Raw genomic sequence first — 13,844 nt, 5'->3', positions numbered from 1 at the left:
TGAACCTGTATTGCATGGAGGATTTCTCTCTCCAATTACCCCACCCTGTCACCCTGCCTATACCAGTTGATGCTATATTTGAATGTATTGATTGACCTTAGGTTTTAAAGTGTTACTCCGTATTTATAGGGGATTCTTTCCTTCATATATATTCTCACCTTGTCACATACGTGGGACTTGTTCCCTCCATTCATCAAAAATTTCAACATTGAATATAGTGTATTTGGGTAAGGTCGACACATAGTGTGTGCCGACACAAGACTACAGACCAGGACTGCATTCTAAACCATTGTGTATATTCTATCATAGATATCCATCTGACTGGGAGTTGTATAAAAAATTTTTGTTAGCCCATTTCTTTCTTGGGCTTGCGGCCAATTAGAGCAAGATATTCAGTCTTATGTGAAGTACAGATTGTGCATTTTCTGAAATCTCCTCCTTTTTTACTACCTTTGCACGGTATAGCAGCGACCCACTAGGAACAATACCAGAGTGCACCCTGTGCTTCCTTCTGCAATTCACTACCCAGATATACCGCTCAACCATTGTTCACTACGTCTACATGCGTACACACTGGACAGTAGCGTATACCTGGGATTAAAGTGAAATTGCTCTTCTTTTCTGGCATCTCCCATAGTCGGGGTTCTCTCATCCCCAGGGGACCCATTACCTGACTCTGCGCTGTCACTGTATAACAGGGCCAGGTTGGTCACCCCTGGAGACAGCAGAAACCTCCTTTTTGTCTTAACTCCTGTACCTGTGACGCTCGCAGAGTCCGCTCAACTGTGCAGTTGTCCGGTTGCCATCATATGCACAGGCAGCAGCCACTAGGCGAGCATTTTCAACCCAGGTACTTCACCACAATTCTCAATTTCTCTTGGATCTTGCAGTCCAATTAGAGTGAGATTATACACAGTTTTCGACCATTAGAAAGTAATTAAGATAACAATAAGTTGTACTGCCAGACAGTGTGCCATTTGTTACGCATTTATTAGATATGTGCTTATGATAACCAATATGGTTAATTGAAGACGTGCTTAGTCTGAAATAATCCTTTACAGGAATACGCTGATATTACAGCCATATTGAACAGAGGCATTTAGCCCATTTTCAGACCCAGATATCATATTTTCACGATCTTTTCTCAATTTTTTCTATTCATGTTATCTGTATGTCCTCGTCTCATGTTCGTCTCTTGATCCATTAACAGGATCAATTTTAGTATTAATAAAGTTGATATTTTAGACTGATACGTTTATATTATAGAAGGCAGTGCCCCACCCGGGAGTTTCTTTCCTGATATTCTCCCTTGAATATCAACCCGTTTCCAATTGTACTTACCATACTCCCCGGGAGCACCTCCACAACGAGATTATAACATAATTTACTCACTCACATGTTGACTGGAGTTTAACCTTCTTACCTGCTAGCAAATTAGTCCTGTGCACCTGGCCCCCATCCCCTCCCCCTTTCCCCATTTTTCCTGTCTACAGAGCTGCAGAATATGTCGCCCATGAATAAATAAATGATCAAAGTAACAGCGGGACAATGGCGGCTTACGCCCCTCGGCGGCAGAACGGCCCGGCTGCCCCTTTCAGCGACTGCCAAGGGGCGAAGAGAAAATAAAAGTTAACTTTGTTATCAATCTTCGCTGACTCCACAGAACGGCTGGAGCCCTCGGCCTCTGTAATTGCCAGTGGGCACGGGGGACGGCAGCGCGGGACGCAAAGCTGGCACTTATTGTGATGAGGAATCACATTTGTTTTAATTAGAGTAAACAGCAGCGTGTGATGTGGCGGCAGAGACATGGAGCTGGGCATTCCCACAGGAGAGGCGCTGGGAGCTGATGACCTGTCACTTTCCAGCTGTTACCAGTTACGGGGAGCTGGGCCGCGACCGCGCTAAAGAGAGCGGAGAGACTTGTCCATGGAATCCCCTGCTCCACCAGCCTTGGCAGTGCAAGAGGGGGACATGAAAGGCAAATAATATCAGCACCGACTTACAAACCACACAAATGTTTTAATGTTTTAACATTTAAAAGTTTTGACCCCCCCCCCACCAGAGTCCGCCACTGGATGGCCAGAGAAGGGTACCGGTCTGCCTGCCACCCACTCTCGCTCAGTGTATTATCTGCTGCCCGGTGTGGTCTGTACTGATGTCATACGGACTGGCACTGTGTAACACTTTGCCAGGTGGGTTTCGCAGCTGCCACTAAATTGTCACCTTATGCCGTCTTGCTGCAGATGGGGTACAGTCTGATGCAGGGGATATTCCGCAGAGCCCCAGCCATCCGTCTCACTGCACATTATGTAACATCTCCCGCTATCTACCAATTGCAATTTGCATAAATTTTATCCTTCTTAAGAAGATGAAAGACTGATTCATAGTCTGATCCGGAGCAGCCCGAGTCACGCTGCTGTCACATGCAGTGTACGTTATCACTGGGGCTTATTCCACATAACTGCGCAAATCTGCAGATTCGGATTCCACGGAATTATTCTGTCATGGACTCCGAATGATCCGACCACAGACCTCTCTTATCAGCCTTTACTAGGCGGAGACTGAAGCCTTTTATCTAATCCTGGGCCGGGTCTGTGACATGTGTGTACTAACTTCAGGGGATTCAGAGAGAGAGCATGTGACGATGAGAGGTAGGAGGGCCCTGCTCGTCAGAGCAACTACAGAGCAGATATGGGGGAGACCTGGGACGTCTGGGCCCCCCTAATTCTGCTGTCCCACATTATACAGTGTCTGTCACTAACAAGGTGGCTGAAAGGGACCATCCGCAGTCCCCGGGAGACTCTCCATTTGTCTGGGACCTAGGTCTGGGAGCAAATCAAAATGAATGCTTGGGGAGGGGGGGGGAGAGAGGCAGAAGCTGATTGGCTGATGGCATAGGTTGCCGTAGGAGACTGCCTTCATACATCCAATGACAATCAGTCCCAGCTTCCACCCGTCCACATCGCCAACTCACCTGCAAGTCTGAGGCTTTAGTGGAGAATGCCGGCAGTCGGCACACCAGCGTCGGCGACCAGAACGGGATCTTCATCTTCTTCTCCTCTTCCGGGCACAGCCAACCAGGCTGGTTCTCTTCTCCTGCAGATGGGCAAGAAGCAGGCAGTGAGTAACACTGGGGAGGTGGCGCACGGAGGGAAATGGGGCATAAGGAGTTAAGAGGAGCGACAGGGCCACAGACCGGAGCCGAGCGAATATCCTGACTCCACCAGACAGGGCAGTACCCAGGGGGCAAAGCCAACATCAGCACCACAAAAAGTAATATTACCCTGCAATAAAAGCGGGGTGCTGCCCAGGTAATGGGATTGGCTGGTGCTGCCCAGGTAACGGGCATGGCGGGTGCTGCCCAGGTAACGGGCATGGCGGGTGCTGCCCAGGTAACGGGCCTACTTTGTGATTCTCCAGCCGACCACACATGGTCACAGACGGCAGACCGCACCAATTCTCCCGTCTCACTAATCTGACTTTATCACGAACTACATTTTGGTCTCTAAACGTTACCGGAAGGGACCGAGGTGTAAACACCGCACCTTGCAGTTGTCACAGTGATATTCCGAGTTCTCTTTATCTATTTATAGGTCTGAGCACATTCATCCAGCGAGCTGGGCGTATTCCTGCCGATTATCGATGCGCATGTGTATGCAACTTGTTCTGTTTGCTGGTCATACACAAGGTGATTGGCAGAAGTGGGCATGTGGGGGGTGGTACCGGCCGTTTCCTGGGAGTGCCAAGAAAAACGCAGTATGACGGGAAAAAAAAAAAGACCACTGGGAGTGTGAGAGTCTGTAAGGGGAGAGCGCGAGTCTGAATCAGGCCCATGTTACGCCCCTGTCACTTTCCTGAGCAGTTATAGGTAGATTATTAAATGTCTTTCTGGAGAAACTGCCTCTAGTACTCCAAGGCAAGGTGTACCCAGTGACCTACTGTCCCTGCTACTAATACCCCTCCATATACCACCAACTGCAGAGTGCGGGCACCGGAGCAACTGACGAGGGTGGAATAATAGAACAAGAATATGGGTAAAATCTGTATTATCAGCCAACGGAGGCCACTGCCTAGGGCTCAGCCACTTACAGGTACAGGATAATGATAGAGGGAGCAGGATGGCTGCTGCCTAGGGCTCAGCCACTTACAGGTACAGGATAATGGCAGGGGGAGCGGGGAGGCTGCTGCCTAGTGCTCAGCCAATTACAGGTACAGGATAATGACATCGGGAGCAGGGAGGCTGCTGCCTAGGGCTCAGCCACTTCCAGGTACAGGACAATGACAGAGGGAACAGGGAGGCCGCTGCCTAGGGCTCAGCCACTTACAGGTACAGGACAATGGCAGGGGGAGCAGGGAGGCCGCTGCCTAGGGCTCAATCACTTACAGGTACAGGACAATGACAGAGGGAGCAGGATGGCTGCTGCCTAGGGCTCAGCCACTTACAGGTACAGGATAATGGCAGAGGGAGCAGGGAGGCCGCTGCCTAGGGCTCAGCCACTTACAGGTACAGGACAATGGCAGAGGTAGCAGGGAGGCCGCTGCCTAGGGCTCAGCCACTTACAGGTACAGGACAATGGCAGGGGGAGCAGGGAGGCCGCTGCCTAGGGCTCAGCCACTTACAGGGGACAGGACAATGACAAGGGGAGTGGAGAGGCTGCTGCCTAGGGCTCAGCCACTTACAGGTACTGGACAATGGCAGAGGGAGCAGGGAGGCTGCTGCCTAGGGCTCAGCCACTCACAGGTTCAGGACAATGGCAGGGGGAGCAGGGAGGCCGCTGCCTAGGGCTCAGCCACTTACAGGTACAGGATAATGGCAGGGGGAGCAGGGAGGCCGCTGCCTAGGGCTCAGCCACTTACAGGGGACAGGACAATGACAAGGGGAGCGGAGAGGCTTCTGCTTAGGGCTCAGCCACTTACAGGGGACTGGACAATGGCAGGGGGAGCGGGGAGGCTGCTGCCTAGGACTCAGCCACTTACAGGTACAGAATAATGACATCGGGAGCAGGGAGGCTGCTGCCTAGGACTCAGCCACTTACAGGTACAGGACAATAGCTGGGGAAGCAGGGAGGCTGCTGCCTAGGACTCAGCCACTTACAGGTACAGAATAATGACATCGGGAGCAGGGAGGCTGCTGCCTAGGACTCAGCCACTTACAGGTACAGGACAATAGCTGGGGAAGCAGGGAGGCTGCTGCCTAGGGCTCAGCCTCTTACAGGTACAGAATAATGACATCGGGAGCGGGGAGGCTGCTGCCTAGGGCTCAGCCACTTACAGGTACAGGACAATAGCTGGGGAAGCAGGGAGGCCGCTGCCTAGGACTCAGCCACTTACAGGTACAGAATAATTACATCGGGAGCGGGGAGGCTGCTGCCTAGGACTCAGCCACTTACAGGTACAGGACAATAGATGGGGAAGCAGGGAGGCTGCTGCCTAGGGCTCAGCCTCTTACAGGTACAGAATAATGACATCGGGAGCGGGGAGGCTGCTGCCTAGGGCTCAGCCACCTACAGGTACAGGACAAAAGCTGGGGAAGCAGGGAGGCCGCTGCCTAGGACTCAGCCACTTACAGGTACAGAATAATTACATCGGGAGCGGGGAGGCTGCTGCCTAGGGCTCAGCCACTTACAGGTACAGGACAATGGCAGAGGGAGCAGGGAGGCCGCTGCCTAGGGCTCAGCCACTTACAGGTACAGGACAATGGCAGAGGGAGCAGGGAGGCCGCTGCCTAGGGCTCAGCCACTTAGAGGTACAGGACAATGGCAGAGGGAGCAGGGAGGCTGCTGCCTAGGGCTCAGCCACTTACAGGTACAGGACAATGGCAGGGGGAGCAGGGAGGCCGCTGCCTAGGGCTCAGCCACTTACAGGTACAGGACAATGGCAGGGGGAGCAGGGAGGCCGCTGCCTAGGGCTCAGCCACTTACAGGGGACAGGACAATGACAAGGGGAGCGGAGAGGCTGCTGCCTAGGGCTCAGCCACTTACAGGTACAGGACAATGGCAGAGGGAGCAGGGAGGCTGCTGCCTAGGGCTCAGCCACTTACAGGTACAGGACAATGGCAGGGGGAGCAGGGAGGCCGCTGCCTAGGGCTCAGCCACTTACAGGGGACAGGACAATGACAAGGGGAGCGGAGAGGCTGCTGCCTAGGGCTCAGCCACTTACAGGGGACAGGACAATGGCAGGGGGAGCGGGGAGGCTGCTGCCTAGGACTCAGCCACTTACAGGTACAGGACAATAGCTGGGGAAGCAGGGAGGCGGTTGCCTAGGGCTCAGCCTCTTACAGGTACAGAATAATGACATTGGGAGCGGGGAGGCTGCTGCCTAGGGCTCAGCCACTTACAGGTACAGGACAATGGCAGGGGGAGCAGGGAGGCCGCTGTCTACGGCTCAGCCTCTTACAGGTACAGAATAATGACATCGGGAGTGGGGAGGCTGCTGCCTAGGGCTCAGCCACTTACAGGTACAGGACAATGGCACGGGGAGCAGGGAGGCTGCTGCCTAGGGCTCAGCCACTTACAGGTACAGGACAATAGCAGGGGGAGCAGGGAGGCTGCTGCCTAGGGCTCAGCCACTTACAGGTACAGGACAATAGCAGGGGGAGCAGGGAGGCTACTGCCTAGGGCTCAGCCTCTTACAGGTACAGAATAATTACATCGGGAGCGGGGAGGCTGCTGCCTAGGGCTCAGCCACTTACAGGTACATAATAATGACATCGGGAGCGGGGAGGCTGCTGCCTACAGCTCAGCCACTTACAGTTACAGGACAATGGCAGAGGGAGCAGGGAGGCCGCTGCCTAGGGCTCAGCCACTTACAGGTACAGGACAATGGCAGAGGGAGCAGGGAGGCCGCTGCCTAGGGCTCAGCCACTTAGAGGTACAGGACAATGGCAGAGGGAGCAGGGAGGCTGCTGCCTAGGGCTCAGCCACTTACAGGTACAGGACAATGGCAGGGGGAGCAGGGAGGCCGCTGCCTAGGGCTCAGCCACTTACAGGTACAGGACAATGGCAGGGGGAGCAGGGAGGCCGCTGCCTAGGGCTCAGCCACTTACAGGGGACAGGACAATGACAAGGGGAGCGGAGAGGCTGCTGCCTAGGGCTCAGCCACTTACAGGTACAGGACAATGGCAGAGGGAGCAGGGAGGCTGCTGCCTAGGGCTCAGCCACTTACAGGTACAGGACAATGGCAGGGGGAGCAGGGAGGCCGCTGCCTAGGGCTCAGCCACTTACAGGGGACAGGACAATGACAAGGGGAGCGGAGAGGCTGCTGCCTAGGGCTCAGCCACTTACAGGGGACAGGACAATGGCAGGGGGAGCGGGGAGGCTGCTGCCTAGGACTCAGCCACTTACAGGTACAGGACAATAGCTGGGGAAGCAGGGAGGCGGTTGCCTAGGGCTCAGCCTCTTACAGGTACAGAATAATGACATTGGGAGCGGGGAGGCTGCTGCCTAGGGCTCAGCCACTTACAGGTACAGGACAATGGCAGGGGGAGCAGGGAGGCCGCTGTCTACGGCTCAGCCTCTTACAGGTACAGAATAATGACATCGGGAGTGGGGAGGCTGCTGCCTAGGGCTCAGCCACTTACAGGTACAGGACAATGGCACGGGGAGCAGGGAGGCTGCTGCCTAGGGCTCAGCCACTTACAGGTACAGGACAATAGCAGGGGGAGCAGGGAGGCTGCTGCCTAGGGCTCAGCCACTTACAGGTACAGGACAATAGCAGGGGGAGCAGGGAGGCTACTGCCTAGGGCTCAGCCTCTTACAGGTACATAATAATGACATCGGGAGCGGGGAGGCTGCTGCCTACAGCTCAGCCACTTACAGTTACAGGACAATGGCAGGGGGAGCGGGGAGGCTGCTGCCTAGGGCTCAGCCACTTACAGGTACAGGACAATGGCAGGGGGAGCAGGGAGGCCGCTGTCTACGGCTCAGCCTCTTACAGGTACAGAATAATGACATCGGGAGCGGGGAGGCTGCACACATATCTACCCCTAGGCAGAGGAATTCATTGGGTTCTAACATTAAATCCGCCTGACAACAGATAACTGGGAGTAATGTGCTCGCTGTGTAGTTATATAGTAGGGGAAAGCACAACACAACGGTATTTCTTCTCCCAGGGACATGTTTAGTGATATCACTTAATTAGCTGCTTTGTTGATTCGTTTGTTCCAGATTTGCTAATTAAATCCAGGTTTAAAAAAATAAATCAGCAAAAATCCAAATTAGAGAAAAATAAATATGGCACTACGTAAATGGCGCGGGCAGGCGCGGGATTAACCCCTCCGGAGCCGGGGAGGTGCGTCCCGGCAGTCTCCAGCACGCAGAGTTTGCAATCAAGCAGAAAAAAGCAATTTCTTCCCATTAGAGTTGAATGGTCTTTTTTAATGAGTTACATTTCTCTCCCCTCTGGCTCGGCAGATTAAAAAAAAAGAAGAAAAGAAAATATATGAAATAAAAACGGTTGCGACCACTAAGCGCAATCATCCAGCGCCGAGACGTTGGGGGCATTACAGAGGGTGTTTTTCGGGATGATTTAAAGCAAATTTGCGGCGATTTAGGTTCCCAGCAGCGTCTGGAGGAGCGGAGAGGAGAATAATGAGGAGACGTACGGGGTCTAAAAGCCCTGACGAGGCCGGGGACAGCGGGGTGCAGAAGAGGCCCCATTCGCACTGCTGACGCTTCTCTCCGCTCGTTACTGTAACTAGACGCACTCGCTGGCTGCTGGAACGCTTGCACAGTGCAAAACTTAGTCTGGGTTGTTTATTAGCTTTCACCTCCTCTAAGGAAAGAACCAGATGCTCACCTGACTGTAAGCAGAGAACTAAAGCAGACAATAATGGAAGTTACTTCAAGAAGAGACCTGGTGAAGAAGGGGGGGGGGGGGGGACTTGCTCAGTTCTATTCTCTAATAGAATATAACTAATTCTCTCTCTGCACCTGTTACATCTGCCCCACCTGCAGTGCCGCATGGTTTTGCCCATTTGCATGATTTTTTGCTTTGCTAACAAAACTAACTAATGAGGCCCATTGTCCTGCACGGTCCCGGCTGACGCCACTTACTCAGGGAAATCTTGGCCAAGTGCATTCGGTTCACCCAGGATATTTTGCTCAGCGGATTCGGAGTGAGGAAAAGCACCATAAAGCTCATCTGCCGTCCGGACCTGGGGAGGGGGAGGGAGAGAGTCAGAGAGGAGGATGGAAGAGACCCCGCAGCAGGCTGCACCCCAGGGGCGAAGGGTGTAACATGCCGGACACAAATGCGGGAAAGTGCAAAACCTCTGTGCAAATGTGGACAGCAAGTGTTCGCTATGGCACTGATCTGTCTGCAGGGGGCGCTAATGTTTCTGATTTGGGGCACATCTGGGGCATTGAGCAGTTTGGCTTAGTTAATGTTACCACTATTTATTAATGTGGTCGGCAGCATACTCTGCAGCGCAGTACATCTTAGCGCATGACGCACACGACTGGCCCGCGCTGCAGGGGTTCACCGTTATTTACACCAATGGAAATAATCGCAGTGTCCTCTGCACATTCCTCTTCAGGTCCTCAGCACATTCCTCTCCAGGTCCTCAGCACACTCAGATGCATTAGCAGAAACCTATCCTTACATCCCGGCTTTATCCAGACTACAATGAGGAGTCTCCGGCGGAACAGTGACCCCTAGTGGTGAAGTTACTGTAGGCCAAGATGATTTTTTATTTATTCCCCCACAGTAACATTTGTACACAGTCATGACTCTATAAATACACTAGAAGGGTCAGGACGGATGGGAGATTTTGTGGTGCCTCCAGGGGTGTCAGCGGTCAATGTAGAAATACATAAATGTATGTGCTATGTTATATAGGCAACCAATATCTATATTCTATGAGAGTCCCGAGCACAGCCTCAGGGATCCCCCAGGACTCTGACCGCAGGAGACCGGGGACGCTCACTGGAACCCCCAGGCATCCACGGATGTGGGACCATTTGTAGACAACAAGTAGATAGACAGCCATTAGGTCGACACCATTAGTTCGACAACTCAATAGGTCGACATGCTTTTAGGTCGACATACCTTTAGGTCGACATGTCATTAGGTCGACATACCATTAGGTCGACATGTCATTAGGTCGACACTGCCATTAGGTCGACACTGCCATTAGGTCGACAGTGTCTAGGTCGACAGTCAAAAGGTCGACAGTCAAAAGGTCGACATGGTTTTTTTTTCACTGTTTTTTGGCCGAAATGTCGACACAGTCGACATGGACACAGTTTGAAGCTCGGCACACTATTTTATTCTCCCACCACGCCCTAGTGGATAGTAGGACATGAAATACCGCCTGTCGGCACATGTCGGCTCAAAAAACTGTGAAAAAAACCATGTCAACCTTTTGACTGTCGACCTAATGGCAGTGTCGACCTAATGACATGTTGACCTAATGACATGTCGACCTAATGGTATGTCGACCTAAAAGCATGTCGACCTAAAAGCATGTCGACCTAAAAGCATGTCGACCTAAAAGCATGTCGACCTAAAATCATGTCGACCTATTGAGGTGTCGACCTAATGGCTGTCTATCTACTTGTTGTCTACATATAGTCCGGATACCGGCATCCACACTGATCAGATGCCCTCCCCATAGGTGCCAACCACACAGAGCTCTACATCACTGTGCCCAGCATCATGCCACCTGCAGTCAGCCAGTACCAGGTAAGGGGTTGAGGAACTGGGTATCTGCAACGTACATATGTATTTAAAGAACCTCACTCACGATGGTATGGGGTGCAGTTGGCTATTTTATTGGGACCCCCTTGGCTTCCTTCCCTTGCCCCCAGACCCTGAGCTCACTTGTCAGATTTCCTCGGCAGCTGGAGTTGAAGGCGTAGGTGGCATTTGTTGGCAGACTGGATCTCATCCTCCTTCAGCCGGATGAGCCTCTGCAGCCCCAAACACCAATCCTGAGCGACCGTCATGTTCAGATTCTGGGATGGAGAAGACATAACTGTTAAAGTGTCCCCTTCGTACGCACTTGTGCCCTCACCGGTACTGGAGATGAGGAAATGGCGGGCACAGGAAGACCTAGGCAGTGGACCATCTCATAGTTACCCACCTGGTAAGTGCCTTGCAGGGTACTGATGAGCTGGGTGATCTGCTCCACAACCTCCAGGTCTTTCTTGACATCTTGAAGCTCCTGGTAGAGGCGAGGAGAGCCCAGGGAGACCTTATCTGAGGAGATAGACAGTGTCACACGACAACGTCTCCACCTCTACTTGGGCCACCTGCAGAGACAGAGTGGACTTACTCTGACCCGCTGAGGGTGACTGCTTCTTGCTGATGGAATGTGGTCCAGATGCCACGTCTTTCTCAAACGCATTCCCTTCCTGACCAAACTCTGCCACGTGGAGCTGGTTCAAAGCGGCGTTCCACTTCAACACATATCGGGGCCCCAGCGGGACCAGGTTCCCAATATCCGGCTGCCCCCTGGAGTGAGAAGAGAGGGACAGTAGGCATGTTTGGATGAGCTCTGAGATTAGAACACCTCCCAGTGACTGCAAAGGGAATCCCCTAATGACCTGAAGAAGGACTCCACCTGACCATCGTCTTCAATGCCCAACAGAGGACTTACAGATGTCTTGTAACCAGGTATTATGGGAAGGGAGATTGGCTAGGTGTCCCCAATTTTAGGGATGTAATATTAAGCAGGCGTAGTAGACAACCTCTTTAACTTAGGACCCACAGTAGACACTCACTTGAAGTTGATGTTGGCACACACCAGGACATCATTCAGTAAGAAGAGCTTACGTTCCTTGGATTTCAGAAGCTGGCCCCTTTCCCCATACACCATCTCAGTGAGGGTCTCGCAGATGAGGAGCTGGTGCTGTCCAGAGCTCAGGCTCTATAAGAGAAAGGAAGAGGGTCACCTAACCTCAGAGACGGCACACCGAAGGCTGGCTGGTGGAGGTGCTTCCACCTGCTGAAGACCTACAGAGGACGTGCCTGGTGGCATCTAGCTATAAATAAGAGGGGTTACTGTGACAGCACACAAATACCATCTTCTGAGGATGATACAGAGGCCTGATCTATATACACCTCCTTTTAGCTTCAGTGTCTGCACCCCAAGCCCGGAAAGACTTACCACAGAGACCACCCGGGCATTAGGGCCCTTCCTCACCTTATACAGGGTGCTTCGATCATTAATACTCTTGCACAGCTGCTGGATCTCAGCCACCTGATCTGCGACGCGTTTCTGCTCGTTCAGCTTCTCCGCAAGTGTCTCTAGTTCTGTCAGCGCCAGCTGCAGCGACAGGCGGTCCGCATGTCCCCGAGGCGTGTTCTTCAGCATATCCTACAGGGCAGACAGTGACAGGTGACGGGTGGGAGATACACGGACACAGCCTGGCTGAGTCTAGGCACCAAGAACTTACCTGCAGGAGGAGGATGAACTGGGGAAACCGCTGGATTGGTTTCACCATCAGCCCATAAAGTGTCACCCTGTCCGGACTGGCTGCCTGTTTCTTCTGTAGAACATAGAACACAGCACATTACAGGTGGTGTAATAGACTCCCGCTCCCATCCCGGTCCACAAGGAATTAGGATGGATGTGTCCCAGAAGTTTGGGCGGAACATAAACCCATCACAAGTCTCACCTTCAGGAACTCCAGGAAGGCCAGCTTGGTGAGACAAGCCTTCTTGATCAGGGTCATGGCGTTGGTGAAGTTGTTGACGTAATCACTGTAGACATCTAGCACCATGGACTTGGAGAACTGGTGGAGAACATAGAAAGCTCATGTCAGCATACGGAAGCTTGAGCAGATAGTCCACAGAGAAGCCTTGAGGTACATTGAAGGGAGAGGGGGGCAGAGCAGAGAATTTATGGGGCCATAGAAGTTTGGAAGAGATGAAAGTGTCAGGAGCAAAGACAGGGGGCTAAGAAGTTGGGGGGTGCCAGTCGGGTAGTCAGGAAGTAATCGCAGACCTAGATGGGTTCTAAGACAGATTCAGGAGTGAGTGTGCCCAATTCTTTCTTTTTAGCAAGTTAGAGTAATCAAGGATCATCAATAGAAGGTGATGAAGGCTGCTAGGTTGGAGCGTAGAATACACAGTGGCGGATCCAGTGAAGACAGGGGTCCCCTACAGAGATGTAAGTCATGAAGGTGCCACGAGTGCATTATAGGCCAGGCCACGTAGCCAGCCACGCATGTAGACAGGACACAGACGCATAGACGTAGCCTGGTCAGGGAGGGGGAAATAGAGGATGACGGCGACCAGATCAGAGATTGGGGATTATGCGGCCACCCGCGGACCCGGACATCTAACTCTCTCTGCACATGTTACATCTGCCCCACCTGCAGTGCATTATAGGCCAGGCCACGTAGCCAGCCACACATGTAGACAGGACACAGACGCATAGACGTAGCCTGGTCAGGGAGGGGGAAATAGAGGATGACGGCGACCAGATAAGAGATTGGGGATTATGCGGCCACCCGCGGACCCGGACATCTATATTATTATAAGTGCAGGTGAACATCAGCCTATGGGACGTGGTCTATGGAGGAATCTGATCATCTTCTTAGAAACGTCGGACATAGAATGATGATAAATTTGTCTACACAAAGGACCTTATTCTGGTTCACTCGCAAAGGCAAATTCCTTCTCAAATGGACACAACCCTGTGCACTGCAGGTGGGGCAGATGTAACTTGTGCAGAGAGAGTTAGATTTGGTTGGGGTTTGTACTTCAAAGTGAGATCTAAATTGCAGTGTAAAAATAAAGCAGCCAGTATTTACCCTGCACAGAAACAAAAGAACTCACCCAAATCTAACTCTCTCTGCACATGTTACATCTGCTCCACCTGCAGTGCAGCATGGTTT

At 52.4% G+C, this 13,844-nt stretch overlaps 1 protein-coding gene across 4 annotated transcripts in view; it reads right to left on the bottom strand.

Annotated features, from left to right (window-relative positions):
• Positions 1 to 13,844, bottom strand: part of ARHGEF10L (Rho guanine nucleotide exchange factor 10 like) — a 112,843-nt gene that overhangs the window by 18,379 nt on the left and 80,620 nt on the right. For all 4 annotated transcript variants that reach the window (XM_083161879.1, XM_083161881.1, XM_083161880.1 and 1 more), the window contains 9 exons: positions 12,621 to 12,737; positions 12,399 to 12,491; positions 12,146 to 12,319; positions 11,724 to 11,869; positions 11,276 to 11,454; positions 11,084 to 11,199; positions 10,822 to 10,955; positions 9,054 to 9,154; positions 2,975 to 3,096 (listed from right to left, as the gene is read on the bottom strand). In XM_083161879.1, the coding sequence (XP_083018005.1) occupies positions 2,975 to 3,096; positions 9,054 to 9,154; positions 10,822 to 10,955; positions 11,084 to 11,199; positions 11,276 to 11,454; positions 11,724 to 11,869; positions 12,146 to 12,319; positions 12,399 to 12,491; positions 12,621 to 12,737 (1,182 nt within the window). The remainder of the gene's footprint in view (positions 1 to 2,974; positions 3,097 to 9,053; positions 9,155 to 10,821; positions 10,956 to 11,083; positions 11,200 to 11,275; positions 11,455 to 11,723; positions 11,870 to 12,145; positions 12,320 to 12,398; positions 12,492 to 12,620; positions 12,738 to 13,844) is intronic.

Source organism: Crinia signifera, chromosome 19 (genome assembly GCF_055691185.1).
Source record: "Crinia signifera chromosome 19, ASM5569118v1, whole genome shotgun sequence".
NCBI lineage: Eukaryota > Metazoa > Chordata > Amphibia > Anura > Myobatrachidae > Crinia > Crinia signifera.
The sequence above is the reverse complement of the archived record's forward strand: the minus strand, read 5'-3'. Positions and strand labels throughout refer to the sequence as shown.